Below are 14,859 nucleotides of genomic sequence, written 5' to 3' on the forward strand. Positions count from 1 at the left end.
TTTTTTTTAATTTTTTATAGAACTTATTTTTTTCTGTGCACTCCACAAACCCAAAAATGACTTGACAATGGCTGGAAGTCAGCCAAAACCCGCTTGTACTATAGGCCCTCAATTTCGACAATCTCCGACTTTTGGGACTCGGACTTGGCCACTTTTCCAAAACGATTGTAGTTGCCCTGGCCGGCGGCTATTTGTCTGTACTTAAAGTTGACTTTAAGATGGGGTCCTCTTTTTGGACTTTAGAAGGCGGCACCGCTTTTCAATTTCAAACGCATGCAAATGAGCCGGGTCGATGGCTGATTTGGCTGGCGGCATGTGATGGCTTCGCACCTCAAAGTCAGGCCATTCAATTGAAACGTTTTGCAGCCAACAAGCTCGAAAACAGCCGGAAGCGCAACTCACTCGAGTCATTTGGTGGGGCTGCCTACCCGAAGGAAAACGAGAGAAAACAAAAACAGGAGCCGGAAAAACCTGAGGTCCTGCGAAAAAGTGTAACAAGCAAGACAGCAATTCATTTGTAAACACTTGAGCACGAAGGGCGCGGAGAAGCCAAAACACAAATCAAAAGATAAACGGTCTGCCGTGGAGGCAAAGATGAAAAATTGAATTGGCCAGGCGGGACAGAGAGAGGCATTGGCAATGGTCGAGGTGGTTAGGGACAAGGACTCGCAGGACTCTTGGCAGCAAGACTCGGGACAGCATGTTGCGTAAATAAAGTGCGAATTTCCAAAAGCTGTGCAGACAAATGAGCGACCACTCAAGATGACAAGTGACCGTCCATGATCGAGGCAAAGCAGCGGGATGGGCAGAATGAGTGGGAAATTTGGGAAAACGAGGACCACGACCAGCTGCCCCACGCCATCTGTTAGTGTCAAACATATGAGGGCGGTGAAAAGGGAGCGATGCCTCGGGGGTTATGCCAATGAAGCACTCCGTCGATGGGATAGAGAAAAAAAACTGAAAGCGAGCAGAGAACTTTGCAATATAAAACACAACACGAGGCGAAGAAAACGAAATTCCCCAATAGCAAATTGAAAAAAAATTCTCAGAAGCAAAGCAAAAAGTTTGCCATTTTTTTTTGGGCTGAAACTTTGGACTCTGCTTTAAATGTCGATAAAAGTTTCTTGGACGCCATGGTAATAATATTTGGCCCCCAAACCAATCCCATCCAGAGCAAAAAGTCCTGCGGGCTGCTGCTGCTGCTCGCTTAATCTGTTGGATTGCTATTTTCAATAACGATTATTAGCCGCATTCAGCGGACTCGAGGAATCCCCCTGGGGCTTTATTTCGCTTACTGTTTATTGAAATATTCAACATATTTAGCTCGGCGGGCAGCGCTGAAAACTTAATTAAATATATTAAAGGCTGATTAATAACAAAATGAAAATCAAACATCAGGCCGCCGGCAGCTGAAAATTTCCTCATTAATATTAACAACTTAATTAAAGCCAACGCCACCCACATTTTTCCGCCCGCCGAGTTGTTGTCCACCGTCTGGGGCGATTATATTTGCAATTATGCAAAGTAGCTGCTAGTTGGATAAATATATATATGTATATATATTGTTGCTTTTTCCATTTCGCGTTGTTGTTGGAGAAGCCTGTCAATGCGTGCGCAAAGTTTAATATTAATAAATTTTTAATCAAAGCCCTCACCGGGGCGTCAACCTGTGCTAAGTGGTTGCGGTGGGGCCCAAAAGGACTTGAGGGGTCAGCTTCGGGATGGATGCGGGCTTCCATGGGGGTCAAGTGTGTGCCAGACCGCCTGCGGTGCAGGTGGTTTAAATTTCAGGCGGGGAAAACACGGACTGTCAGTCAGCACAGTGGTCAGGCCAATTAAGACGACGGCTATTACAGAAACTAAAGAATTAAATGGAATTTCAGGACTCAAAGGAAACCAGAGGAAAAAGAGCAGAAGCGGATAAAAGCGGGTTAAAAATTACACGGCTAAAGGGTTTAAGCCAAGTGCACTACATTCCTTACCATTCTGCAAATAAAATCAGTATTATGCTTCGTAGATTATTATACAATTTAATCTTTAAATATTTATAAACTTAAATTGCTTTTATCCTTGAATTTAAAGCACATTGTTATCAATATGCAGTCGCGAGGGATCCAGCTGGCTTTGCTTGTATTAAATACAGATTCAGTGCCACTTTTCACCCCTTCAAAATCAAAGGCCCCGCCATTTGCTACACGTTTATTTGCATGAGAAAGAAATCACGTCGCACACGTGGCCGACACACAAATCTTTGAGCCGCTGCTACCTTTACACTCACCCACACATACACACTGGTATCTTGGCGCACATATTCATACATCTTTTTTATATTCGCAAATTGTGCGCAAAAGCGTAAAATCATCTTTATGGGGGAGGCGTCTGCCTCGGATTCGAGCCTTCTTGTCTGCTGGCCATCTTCTAAAGGGGGGCTCATGTTGCTGAAATGGCACATCCTTTAAAGGAGTATCACCTCGGCGCAGAGGCGAATAAACAAGATGTTTCGGCGGGGGCTCTCATTCAAATTCAAATATATTATGCTTATAACCCATGAAAGTTGTAGAGATTGGTGTACACTGTACACCATGGCAAAAGTTAAAATGCAAGTATAAAATTCAAATCGACTAGGGTGAAAAGGCCCCCCTTTGACGGCGGCCGTGTCCTTTTGTTGTACCGTCACTAATTGATCGAGGAGTGTGAAAAGTGGCCGCCGCACCCTCATAAAACTGCATCCAGCGAGCTGAATCATGCATAATGCAAGAAAGCGTAGAGCACAGATGCAGCACCGAACACACCTGCATGTCGCAAAGTAAAAATGACGCTGGCAGGGGAAAAAGTGGAAGTACAAAAAAGCATGTCAAGTTGTGGCACATTTTAAATTTATGCCAGACTTGTAGCGTACACCCAGCTTTTGGCTCATAAATTGTTATTGTGTGGCAAAGACGCCCATTCTCACTGGGCTAACCAAAGTAAACAAAAATCCGTAGCACAGTTTTGGGCGCCCGGAATAAAGGCAGAGCCGAGTCCTTTGGACAGGATATCTCGTCGAGTGGCGGCGTATACACACAGTAATGAAGCAAAGTGCCTTTTGCACGCCATTCAGCGCAAAATCAACTGGTCGAGCACCAGAGTGCAGTTACTGAACTCCAGTTTTTCCTGTTGTTATGGGGCCCGGCGGCAAATAAATTCATTTCACTGTCTGGAAAACGTCGAGCAGCGCATTGGGACTGACGTATGGACATGGACGGATGCCTTGGCCTAGACGTGGTGCAGGAAGTGTTATTTAAATGCAGGATATTGTCCGGGGAAATTTATTATCGTGCCGGCGTCCTGACATTAAGGAAAATATTGAGATATATACGGGCAGTGAGCTGCCAGACAACGATGCTCAAAAGTAATTAAAAGCCAACAATTCCGCTCCATATATTTTATTCTTCGCCCAGGCTCCGTTGCTACAAACTCCTTTTAATTCCTTCAAGGACCCAATAAGCGACTTTAATTTTTTTTCCCAAAAGTGTACAGTGTACACTTTACATTTACACAAAAGTGTAAATGTTTTATGGGCTTGTGGCGGCTAACATGGATCAATCATTCTGGTTGCATTGAAATATTTAATCAAATTACAATTCTATTTGATGCTCGACATGGCCAACATTTGTTCTAGCATTTGTTTGTTATTTTGTTTAAGCTGGAATTTTTTCTTTTTCACAGGCCAAAACTTTAAGCCAACCAAAAAAAAGACCAGCTCTTTTATCTGTTCGATTCCATTGATAGGAAATAGAAATGGCAATTTACCCTGAAAAGGTACGGATTTTGCCACTATTCAAAGGGAGATTAGCGTGAAATATCAAGTACTTGAAACAGTACAAAAATGAATAGAACATTTTTAGAAATCTATGAATGTTGAATTAAATTATTTTTAAACCTTAACTCCTTTTATAAAAATGTGTAGTTCAAACCAGAGTATTTGCACATTCGACTTTTGCCATTCACTTTTAAATTCTATTTTTTGTACGGCTTTTGCGCAGATAAAAAATGCATTGAATGTTATTTATTTCACGCCCGCGTTCAGAACATGAAATAAGCTGGAATTTAAATATTTGCATACTTCGTATGTCCTCTTTTATTTGCATTGTTGAACACGCATAGAGAATGTGGAGAATCGAAGGGAAAAGAATGTGCGACTGACAATTTGTTTCTCTGGTGAAAAGCTTGCGCTTGAATAATTGAACAAAAGCTGCTGGCAATTGAATATTAATGAGCAATTAGCGCAGGACACTTCACAAACACTAATACGCCAAAACAAACTAAGCCAAATGAAATTCGCATGGTCAACACGGCGTATGGGCAATATTTATGGCGAACGCACACCCAAAAGAGCCATAAAACATGCCAATGAGTTAACCAAGGTGCCAACACACACTCGAGGCATATAAATTATTTGCAGTAGAATGATTGGCAAAAGCAATTGCAGGCGGCCAGGGAAAATGGAAATGGAAAATGGGAAACAAAACCGTGCAAGCAATCCGAAACAGAACCGAACTGAACTGAAGCTGTATACGTATACAGAGCAGCTGCAACCGCAAAATGAAGCGGGCGGTGAAAGGCGGGAAAATTGTGAGGAGAAACCAAGAGGAAAAACTAAAAGTGGGCGGAACAAGGAGGCCAATGAAAGGCCGTCCAGGATATGGGTACAAGGCGCAAACACTCGACTGCAAAGATAGAGAAAAATGGCGCATGAAATGAAGCGGAAATGGTGCAAAAAGGAACCCAACAACAGAAAGGGGGCGAAGCGGAACCGGAAGTGGGACTCCGAATGCCGAGAAAGTGGCAGGGAGCCACTTACTGAGCTGAACTAATATGTACATTAGTATCTTTTGAATGCATGCGAACAACTGATAAATGTCTGGTCATGTCTGAATCTATACACATACACTACACACACACACACACAGCTGCACATTCAGCATTCTTGGGCATGTGTGAGTTTGTGGTGAATGAAATCGAGCGTCGCATGAAATATGTATGCCATTTATTATACTTTATTTTAGTTTGCCCCGCCGCCATCCGTTTTTCCTGAACCCTTTCCAAGTACAGCAAACAGCTGGCATTGGCAAGGGGCAAACAATGAGGCATTGCTTTGGCTTGCATTCGGAAAACTGCACTTTGATGGGACACACACACACACGCACGTCCCAAATACCACGCTCACAAAAAACTGCTATTGTGACATGTGGGTGGATTGAAAAGTTTCGCCAGATGGGCAAAGAATTGATTAAACAAATTGATATTGTTCACCCCTTTAGCCATAGGTATTTTAAATTAATAATTAAATTATTAAGGTTCCAACACACATTTTGTAATATTCTGCACTACGCATTTACCCACCCTCTCGATTTAGTTACTCACTTGATTTATGACTTGGCTGGGTAAACAAGCAAGGCAAAAAGAGCAAGTGTCTGGGAACTATTTCGCAGTAAGAGGCGGCATCCACAACTATTGCATAGATAGGCAATTTTCGTAATTGCTGCTATGCGGATGCGAATGCGAATACGAATGGGAATCCAAATGAGTGGTATGGAGGACGTATAGTGGGAGCATGGTCAGGAGCAGAGTGCGGTGAACCAAAGTTGATTTATAGCCCTGTGCGTCCTGTGCCGCTGCTTCAAAGGACACACTGCATAAATATGCGATAAGCCCGACTATAAAAAGCGAGTGACATACCCACACACTCGCAGCAGCTGACGCACACATGCTCGCACATAGATACAGAAACAGTTGGCAAACACTTGCATAATGTATGCAGGCGACTGCCGGACAAGTTGCGAACCGCAACAAGTGCACTCACCATGGCTAAAATGGGAATGGGTGAGGGGTCAGTGGAGGGTGGCGGGATCAGACAGGTGCGGCTGGGTGTGCATTTAAGCGACATGTGTCGTCTTCACACTCAACTGCACTTCAAACGGGCCCAGCGCACGTGGCCAAGTTCTAAAACTACTTGGCAGTATGCAACTGCAGTGGTACCTATCTGTCAGTGAACCGTACAATAAATAACAGATACATTTAAAAGATAATATTAGCCCTTTCTATATAAGAATTATTATAGTTTTTGGGAAGCGTTTTTTAAGAATCTATATCTCAGAATCAAAAACCAATTATCCATTATATAAATCAATAACAACTAAACTAATGCAATCAAAGTCCCAAATGTATTTGCAAATTTAAAAAAAAGGTTGTACCTAGAAATGCATTTTAAAAAAGTTTACCTGTAGTTACCTTGAACACTTGTGAGCTGGCATAAACTTCCGCATTAAGTCGACTTTGAACTTGAAAACGTTAGTTACACGGCCAATCGCAAAAGCGCATGCTGGCATTTGAAGGTTACTTAGGTGGAAACTTTTCGAACGCACATAGAATGAAGGGCCTCTTGCCGCCCCATAAACTCCAGGCAGTTGCGTAATGGTGGGGCCTCTCTACTGGTCTCCATCTCAACGGAATTCGAGGAGAATCTCTTAGCTTTGCTTCTATTTTTTTGGAAAATGGCATACACCACCTAAGATTAAAATGAAGACACGAAAGCACATATGTCAGACGAGAGGTAACGCAAGTGGCTGCTAATGAAGCCAGGTTGGAAAGAGCATTAGGTGGAAAACTTGCCATTTAAGAGCGAGAATAGCAGGAGCAGCAGCGTGTTCTTTGACACGAATCCTTGGGAAACGCAAGTCAAGTGGTAGTTTAATGACGTTCATGCATAGCAGCAAATTTACCGTGCACTTTACGCATCAAGGATATGAAATTACAGATTTGTAAACGTATTTCTGTCAAAGTTGAACAAATTTTAATAATTGTGCATAGTTAAAAGAGAGAAAAGTCAAAGAGAAATATGTAAATAATAAAATAAGATACTTTTAGAGTTTCGCTGACAGTAGTAAGTACCGCTCTTTTTCGTACAAATCATATTAGTAAGTTGGCCAAAGTCCCCTTCCCGAACTACAGCTCTATACAGCGACTATAAAATCGTGGGCATTAAACATGCAACATTTTCGCTTTGGGTTTTATGGCGCCGCAATGTGTACTACATAGGAGCACGTTTGCCACCCATGCACAGTTGTCGTAAAATTTTAAATACTTTTAAGTAAAATCAATTCGCCAATTAATTATCAAGCATAAAATTAAAAACAATATTGTGGAAAATGACGCTATTGATGTTATAAAAACCTTTCAAATTAATCTCTAATAAAGCTAAACACATCATTAATTATATATATTTTCTGTGGCAAGCTAACTTAAAAGTAATGAGTATTACAATTTTTAAGGAGATAGTAATAATATTATAGTATATCAAGATCAGAACTTCTAAATATCTTTAGAAAAAATATTCGAAATTGACAAGAATTGTATTGTCTAAGCAGACGAAGATTGATATAAAATAGAACATTTAGATACAGATAGAACCAAACTCGAAATAACTATCACTACAAACTAGCAAGATGACCACAGTTGTAGCCGTACACTTTTAAGTAAAAGCGATGACATTCTGGCAGGGCGGCTTTGGTCCTGGGGATCTGCCCCCTTTGCTTTTTCCTTTATGCGTTTTAAATTTATTTTGCCGCCTGTGTCGCAGCATTGGGGCATCGAAAGGCGAAACTGGCGGGGGCAGAAGAGAAAGGGAGCCGCTGGCAATGGCGCCTGTCGCACGCACGCAAAACTTCCGCCAGTCGCACACATATGCGTAAATGCGTGTACGTGTGTATGCGCGCGTGTGTGTGTGTGTATGTGGCCAGCCTGGGGGGAAAAAAGAAAAAGGAAAATAAAGAAAACAACTCTCGGTATGCCAGTCTTCATATTTATTTATCGTGCCAAGTGATTCCGTGTAATTGCAGAAATTGCGTTAAATTATTTAACAAGCGGGCGCAGTAGCGTCAGCATTTCAAATTCATTTACACTTTACGCACAATGCGGAAAGGAAATTGAATACAATAAATTTCACAGCCAAAAATGCCGCAGACCTGCAGGAAATTATTTTCCACCAGGCATGAGGGGCAGAATTAAAGAAAGGAACAAATATATTGGGGGCAACCGCAGAAATTCAATTTGCTATTTATTAGTATTTTAGTTAGCTGCGCACGAGAATTTATTGTCTAATTGAATTCTTTTTGCTTTTCGCAGAATGCAGACACCAGAAGGCAATCGGATGTGAAATTTACTTCAAGGATATGAAAATAGCCATCAAATGGGCCATAAACACACGACAGCAAACGGAAGAGCTTAAATAAACCAAAATGAGTACAAAACATCAGTAGCAACAAAGCCAAGTCGGCAACAATCAACAGAACAAAAGCAACACTGCCACACAGAGAAATCTAAAGAAAACATAAAAAAAGAGCACAAATAAGAGGAAGTCGGAAAGAAAAGTGAAAGCCAAAAGCCGAAATTGTAAACGCTCCATGTAAACACTTGAAAGCTCGTTAGGATAATACATCCTGCCCGGCACCGAGCACACGCTGGAACAAAAAAGGACCACCGAGGAGAAAGTGGGGAAAGTGCGGCAAATAGGGAAAGCAGGGAAAGTAGGGAAAGTGTCACCATGTCCCGTCCCGCGTGTCTGAGTGGCCGCCAGTTGAAACAACGGCACCATCCCAAATGCCCACCCACCCACACAGACACACACATGCGCCAGGAGGCCATTGCCATTGCTGTTGCCGTTACCGTTACCGTTGCCGTTGCATAGTCGCGCTTCCGTTTCCGTCTACTCCTCATTTCCGCTGCGGCTGCAATTAAGCGAAGCGAAGCATCCCAAAAAACACACCGAGTATCCACAAAATGGCGCACGAGACCAGCTTTAATGGTGGGTACACATGAAGAATGTGGCAGTTAGGTCATTAAAGTGATATCCATTCTACTTCAATGAAAGCTTTTAAATAAAGAAGAGTGCTTGTAAAAATAATGATTAAAATACAAATTAGTGTAGCTTGAAAACACATAACAATTTATAGGCATTTTCTCAGTGTAACTATGAAAGTCTTCAATCATGTAAATCTCTTTTTTTCATCACTCCAGATGCGCTTGACTACATTTACATAGCGAACAGCATGGATGACAGGGCCTTTCTGATAGCCGAACCGCATCCCGAACAGCCGAATGTCGATGGTCAGGACCAGGACGACGCGGAGCTGGAGGAACTGGAAGACATGGCGGTCACGGACGATGGACCGATGGAGGACACCAACAACAACATCAACAGCAAGCGCTACTACAGCTCCGGCAAGAGACGAGCGGATTTCATAGGGTCCCTGGCGCTGAAGCCACCGCCCACCGATGCGAACACCACCACCACCACCGCCGGCTCACCACTGGCCACCGCCGCTTTGGCAGCGGCAGCCGCCAGTGCTTCGGTGGCGGCAGCGGCTGCCAGGATCACCGCCAAGGCGGCACACAGGGCACTGACCACCAAGCAGGATGCTACATCCTCGCCAGCATCCTCTCCAGCCCTCCAACTGATCGACATGGACAATAACTACACGAATGTCGCAGTCGGATTGGGCGCCATGCTGCTAAACGACACGCTTCTTCTCGAAGGCAACGATTCCAGTTTGTTCGGCGAGATGCTTGCCAACCGGAGTGGCCACCTGGATCTGATCAACGGCACTGCCGGCCTCAATGTGACCACCAGCAAAGTGGCCGAGGACGACTTCACGCAGCTGCTGCGAATGGCCGTCACATCGGTGCTGCTCGGTCTAATGATACTGGTCACCATAATTGGTGAGTACTTACTGAAAACCGTAAAAAACAAGAGGTACACTCGGCAAATGTCGTTTTAAAATGGTTAAAACATTGAAATATTATGCTAAAAATATTTCCAATACTTTACCATTCTTTAATTAAAAACAATATCTATTTTTTCATATGCTACAATCTGGGGCTTCTTATATTATTTTGAGTGTAAGCCAAAGCCCAAACATAGACATAATTATTTCAGTCGCTCAGCGAGCCATACCACCCAAAATAAATTCCTCGAATGCCAGTCTCAGGCACGCGCCTTCTGCTTGCCTCCTAATCCTTGGGGAATATGGCAAACAATTCAATAAGGAGGACCCGGAGGGACTTGTCGGGCGCCTCGGCTTCAGTTGTAGATAATAAAATACGCGTAACTGATATTTATGATACTGGCAGGGCATTTTATATTATTTATTATTGTTGTTATTATGGCTCAGATGCTGAAGCAGCATCAGCAGCAGCAACAGCAGTAGAAGCATCAGCTCAGTCTCAGTTATTAATAAGGCAGCTCAATGACGAGGAACAAAATGTGGAATGGGTGAACGTAGATGATTCGCATAGGGAGAACGAGAATGAGGCCGCTTTTGTTGTTGGCTACATTCATTACACGCATTTAGCCATAAATCCGATGGCAAACAAACCGGCATCCATCTAGGCAAAGACATGCCGCATTAAAATTGACAGTCAATCAATCAATCACAGTGCCCCGCCCACTTCAATCCAAGTCGAGCGGGAAACTTTATGTTCGCGTTGTAAAATCCAGGAACAAAATGTATCAAAATCAGGCAGTAACAGATGAAAATGAGGCGAAGAAGCAAAACCAGCAGAGCAGCCGGCTGAAATTGATTTCATTAATTTAAGTAGATTTCATTTCATTTCATTTCGTTTCGTTTCATTTAAAACGGGCAGCACACAAAAGTCAAGAGGCAAATAAAAATAACGAGCGCTGGAAAGTATGCTACGCTTCTTAACGCCACTCCGAAAGGATCCTGACTGAATTGAGCTGGAAGCCATTCACATGTCTCGCTTCCTCTTGCTTGTTTCCATTTTGATTTCCTACTAATTTGTGTTTATTTAGTTTTTCCTCTTCCGCCGGCCTTTCTTTCATTTCGCCCCATTCCGCCTTTTTTAGTTTTCTTTTCTTCCCGCAGAGCTCGTCCGCTTTTGAACTTTTGCATTTTTTAGTCGCCTTCCAAGTGGGACGGCAGCAGCATTTAGCATTTAAAAAGAAAATGCTAATGAGTCTTAATGCTAATTTTAGCTAGATTGCTTCACGCTTTCGGTCACTCGGCAGCTGAAAAAAAGTAGCATGAAAAGTACCCGGAACAAAATGTCGACTGAGGGGCTGCCAAAATATATATGAATTTTATGGTTGTATTATTTGACCCACTTATTATTCGTTTTGGAACTGATTTGTAAGCGTTTTTAGAGATTATATTTATAAAGTGTTAAGATGATTTGGAATTTTTTTATTGCGTCTTAATTTGGAGAACTATTTATTTTGTTTACAGAACTTAAAACCTTTACTCTATTGGAAGTTTGATGCCTTAAAGACACATTAATGAGTGGCTTAACACAAATAGTGGTTTGTGTGGGAATTTTACACTATTACACTACTACCCCATGATAAGATTAAGGATCCTGCCTGGGATGCAATGGCTCGAGTGACCCCCGTGGCGAAGGCACTGCATGGAACTGAGAAACTGAAAAACGCAAACAGCTGGCAGGCATGAGGCTCGTCTACTTGCCTTCACTTTGACACTCAAGTATCTAATTGCATGTACCTAGGGTGCATGTGTGTGTGTGTGTTTGTGTATGTGTTTTGCGTATCTGTGTGTATCCAGGCGGGTGCTGTGAGTGTGTGCGAGCCCTCCTGCCGTCGACTGCCGGCGGATTCAATGCCACAAATTGCATGTCTCGCACCTGTAGTGGCTGTCTTTCTTCTGCAGCCTCAAGTGCACCACAAGTAGTCGGCGACAGTGGCGGCAAAGGGTGGTGGTGGGAAAAGATAGTGAAAGAGTCGAGAAAACTCAGGAAAAATAAGCGCACCAGCAGACATCAAAGGTGTGCTGTCCTCACCCGCGGCGCTCCCTAAGACCATCGAGCATCCAAAACCCCCTTACGTCAATTTCACACCCTTCATCCTCGTCTGGGGCTTTTGGCAAAGTTTACGACAGCGCGATTAGCTCATGTCGTTTATTTTGGCTTTTGTGAACTTTCTCTTTGTCTGCCCTGCCAGCTCGAGTGCAACTGGAATTGCAACAGTGCAATGCTGAGGGACATGCTTAATAAGATTCCCATTCTCGACGTTCGCCGGCGTCCATAGAAGTTTGCCAATTCCCAAAAAGTTTATCTGTGCCGCTGATGTTCTTGGTTTCGTTTTCGGTCATCAGCTGCAGCTCGAATTGAATTGCAAACTTTTCGCCTCAAGTCAATTTTCGCAATTAGGCTGCTAAAAGTCCCCTGCCCCACTAACATCGACCCCATTTCCGTTTCCCGCTCTTCATTTAATTTAGTTTACCATTTCTTCGATCATTGCAGGCAATGTCTTTGTCATAGCGGCCATTATCCTGGAGCGGAATCTGCAAAACGTGGCCAACTACCTGGTGGCCTCATTGGCCGTCGCCGATCTCTTCGTGGCCTGTCTAGTAATGCCACTAGGAGCTGTATACGAGGTAAGTAGGGGGTGCCCAGAAAAGCTAAAGCAGGGTGCGGTATTTATTTGACAATTACAATTTGCACACATCAATCAACATAATCCTCATATATATGATTTTTTTACGTTTTTTTCACATTTTTACGACGATATCTATTGTGAAGCAGTTCACCAACGAACGCCAAGGTGGCGATCACTAATCCTATGATATAAGCCCTTATGATATTTAAAAAGAACTCAATAGACAGCGGTTGCCAACTATCTAGGGAATCAACGGGCAGCTTTTGCAAGTTATTAAATTCACAAAACTTTTTAAAGCCCATATGAAGCCATTTCTCCCGCAGTCCAGACTCCAGAATCCTATAGAAATAATCCTTAAGCATGAACCTAAGAGGCCATTTTGGATTCAGCGGCATTCCCAAGATACGCCATTTGGAGCAGAGTTCTTCACTAGCAATCTCAAATGGCTCGTTCGTCATTTGCTGTTGGTATAGCCGAAATATTTGCCAATTGTGCGTTTTCACCACATAGACGTAGGTGTTGTTCAAGGTGGTGATGTGATGGAAATAAGTGCCTTCATCCACAAGAGTCACCAGATCCGCCAAGGAGCTGGGCAAAATATTTTCCTTGAAGGCCTGTGGAATTGTCGGATCTTCTGTAATAATCTGCAGGCCACTAGCTCTCATCGTTTCGACATTTCTGATAGGTGGCTCCCAAAACCCGGTTGTCAGGGCGCTGGTTGTCATGGATATATTCGAACTCAGTAAGATTTCCACGAAAATGATTATGAACACTTCTATCAACTTATCCACCACGGGCAAGCTATTCAGAATATTACTTGGCAGCGGAATAGCAAAAAAAAATCGTATGGTACAAAATAAGGCATCCACAAACGATCGATTTCGATGGGAGAAGTACTTGACCACGAATATGCCAATACTCGAAACAAAGATGAGTTTATGGACACCGGGACTAACCAGCTTGTCTAGGAATCTGCTGAAAGGAATCATCCTGCGGTTCGAGACCAACAGACACATCCGTGACTGAGTCACCAAGGGGCTGTATTTCAAGAGGGCACCGCCTACCATATTGGCTCCATTTTCCGCTCTCCAGTCCTCTGGCTGCTGAAAGAACTCGTACTGGGAGTTCTGCTTTCCCGAAACCGGAACAATGTCCGTGGTCACATTTAGGTGACGCATAAAATTTATGATCATCAGACCGACGGGGCCGGACACACTGAGGTTGCCACCGCCAGTCACATCCGCTTGTTCCGATGAGTTGTACTGCAAGTGAAATTTGGAATTCTCAATAGCATTTGCATTTAAAATTCGTAGTAACTAAATTATTTAATATTTGCTGGTGATACCAAATGAACTCACCCAAAATATGGCTGGAGGATCATCGATAACTTGAAGGACGAACCTATAGTTGTATTTGCGAAGACTTTCCAAAAACGAATTGGGCTTAGTCAATTCAATATTGTGTATTTTTCCCATATAAAAGTAGGACCACATTTCCATCTTGAACTCGCCACGTACCAATAGGATTGCATTATCAATTGACATTTTCCACAGCAGTATAAATACCTCTTCAATAAAATCCAACTCGACGGACTTATTTTTAAATGCTGAAGCATACGCAAGCATATAAAAATGATCTGAGTAAGGAACGTCCGTTTTATTGAGATTAACCAATATGGTGTCATTTAGGCCAGTAAAGAGAACAATCCGAATATTTGCATTGTTCAGTTTGTTGTAATTAGTCCGCCTTAGATTGGATCCAATCGTATAAACGGGTACCACAAATTTATCCATAATGCGCTGCTGGATTGAAGGCTGTATGTCGATGCAATCCGAATATACAGTAATGGAATGTAGTCCATTAATGTTGCCCATGAATTCGGTCACCCCAAGCAAGAAGTCCACATCCAGTTCCAATTTGTTCTCAAGTTCTCCGACTGGAATCTGCATATTGCTGCTGGCCAAAAGGCCAAAAAGTATTAGGTTCCGTATGAAGAAACGACTCCCCATGGCTGCTTTTCCACTTTGACTCCACCGTTCGACAGTTGACCCTTTATAAAGCCTGGCAACCCTTGTTTGCTTTGTTATTAGAAGCCATTACATTTTACACTCCATGCTTGGGGAGCATCAAATTTAATAAGCCATCAACTTTTATTGTCTATTTGACTAACCAGCTTTATGACCATCTACCCACTTTACTTTTTTTTCTTCTTTCTCTCTCTGTGCCCACAGATCAGCCAAGGCTGGATACTTGGTCCGGAATTGTGCGATATATGGACGTCGTGCGATGTCCTCTGCTGCACTGCCTCGATTTTGCATCTGGTGGCCATTGCCGTGGATCGGTAAGTAATTACTAGGAGCTACCACCACTTCCGGTCCCATGATAAATTGCCCCACAAGCCAGCATGT

The 14,859-nt window shown here is 43.0% G+C and overlaps 2 protein-coding genes across 3 annotated transcripts in view; one reads left to right on the forward strand and one right to left on the reverse strand.

Moving 5' to 3' along the window:
* Positions 1–14,859, forward strand: part of LOC117136906 (5-hydroxytryptamine receptor 2A) — a 55,136-nt gene that overhangs the window by 14,911 nt on the left and 25,366 nt on the right. For both annotated transcript variants that reach the window (XM_033298024.1, XM_033298023.1), the window contains exons 2-5: positions 8,167–8,845; positions 9,058–9,759; positions 12,316–12,449; positions 14,683–14,792. In XM_033298024.1, the coding sequence (XP_033153915.1) occupies positions 8,821–8,845; positions 9,058–9,759; positions 12,316–12,449; positions 14,683–14,792 (971 nt within the window). In that variant the 5' untranslated portion in view covers positions 8,167–8,820. The remainder of the gene's footprint in view (positions 1–8,166; positions 8,846–9,057; positions 9,760–12,315; positions 12,450–14,682; positions 14,793–14,859) is intronic.
* LOC117136908 lies at positions 12,553–14,460 on the reverse strand. Its single transcript, XM_033298030.1, has 2 exons — positions 13,810–14,460; positions 12,553–13,713 (listed from the first exon to the last, which is right to left on the reverse strand). The coding sequence occupies exons 1-2, from the start codon at positions 14,458–14,460 to the stop codon at positions 12,553–12,555; spliced, it is 1,812 nt and encodes a 603-aa protein (XP_033153921.1).

The sequence above is a fragment of the Drosophila mauritiana genome, chromosome 2R (genome assembly GCF_004382145.1).
Source record: "Drosophila mauritiana strain mau12 chromosome 2R, ASM438214v1, whole genome shotgun sequence".
Classification (NCBI taxonomy): Eukaryota; Metazoa; Arthropoda; class Insecta; order Diptera; family Drosophilidae; genus Drosophila; species Drosophila mauritiana.

What these genes read in the sequence shown, in the direction of transcription:
- LOC117136908 (XM_033298030.1), bottom strand. Translation starts at nt 14,460, where the DNA reads ATGGGGAGTCGTTTCTTCATACGGAACCTAATACTTTTTGGCCTTTTG. An exon ending in ATCCTCCAGCCATATTTTGG is followed by an intron (nt 13,714 to 13,809) that starts GTGAGTTCATTT and finishes TTTCACTTGCAG; the next exon opens with TACAACTCATCGGAACAAGC.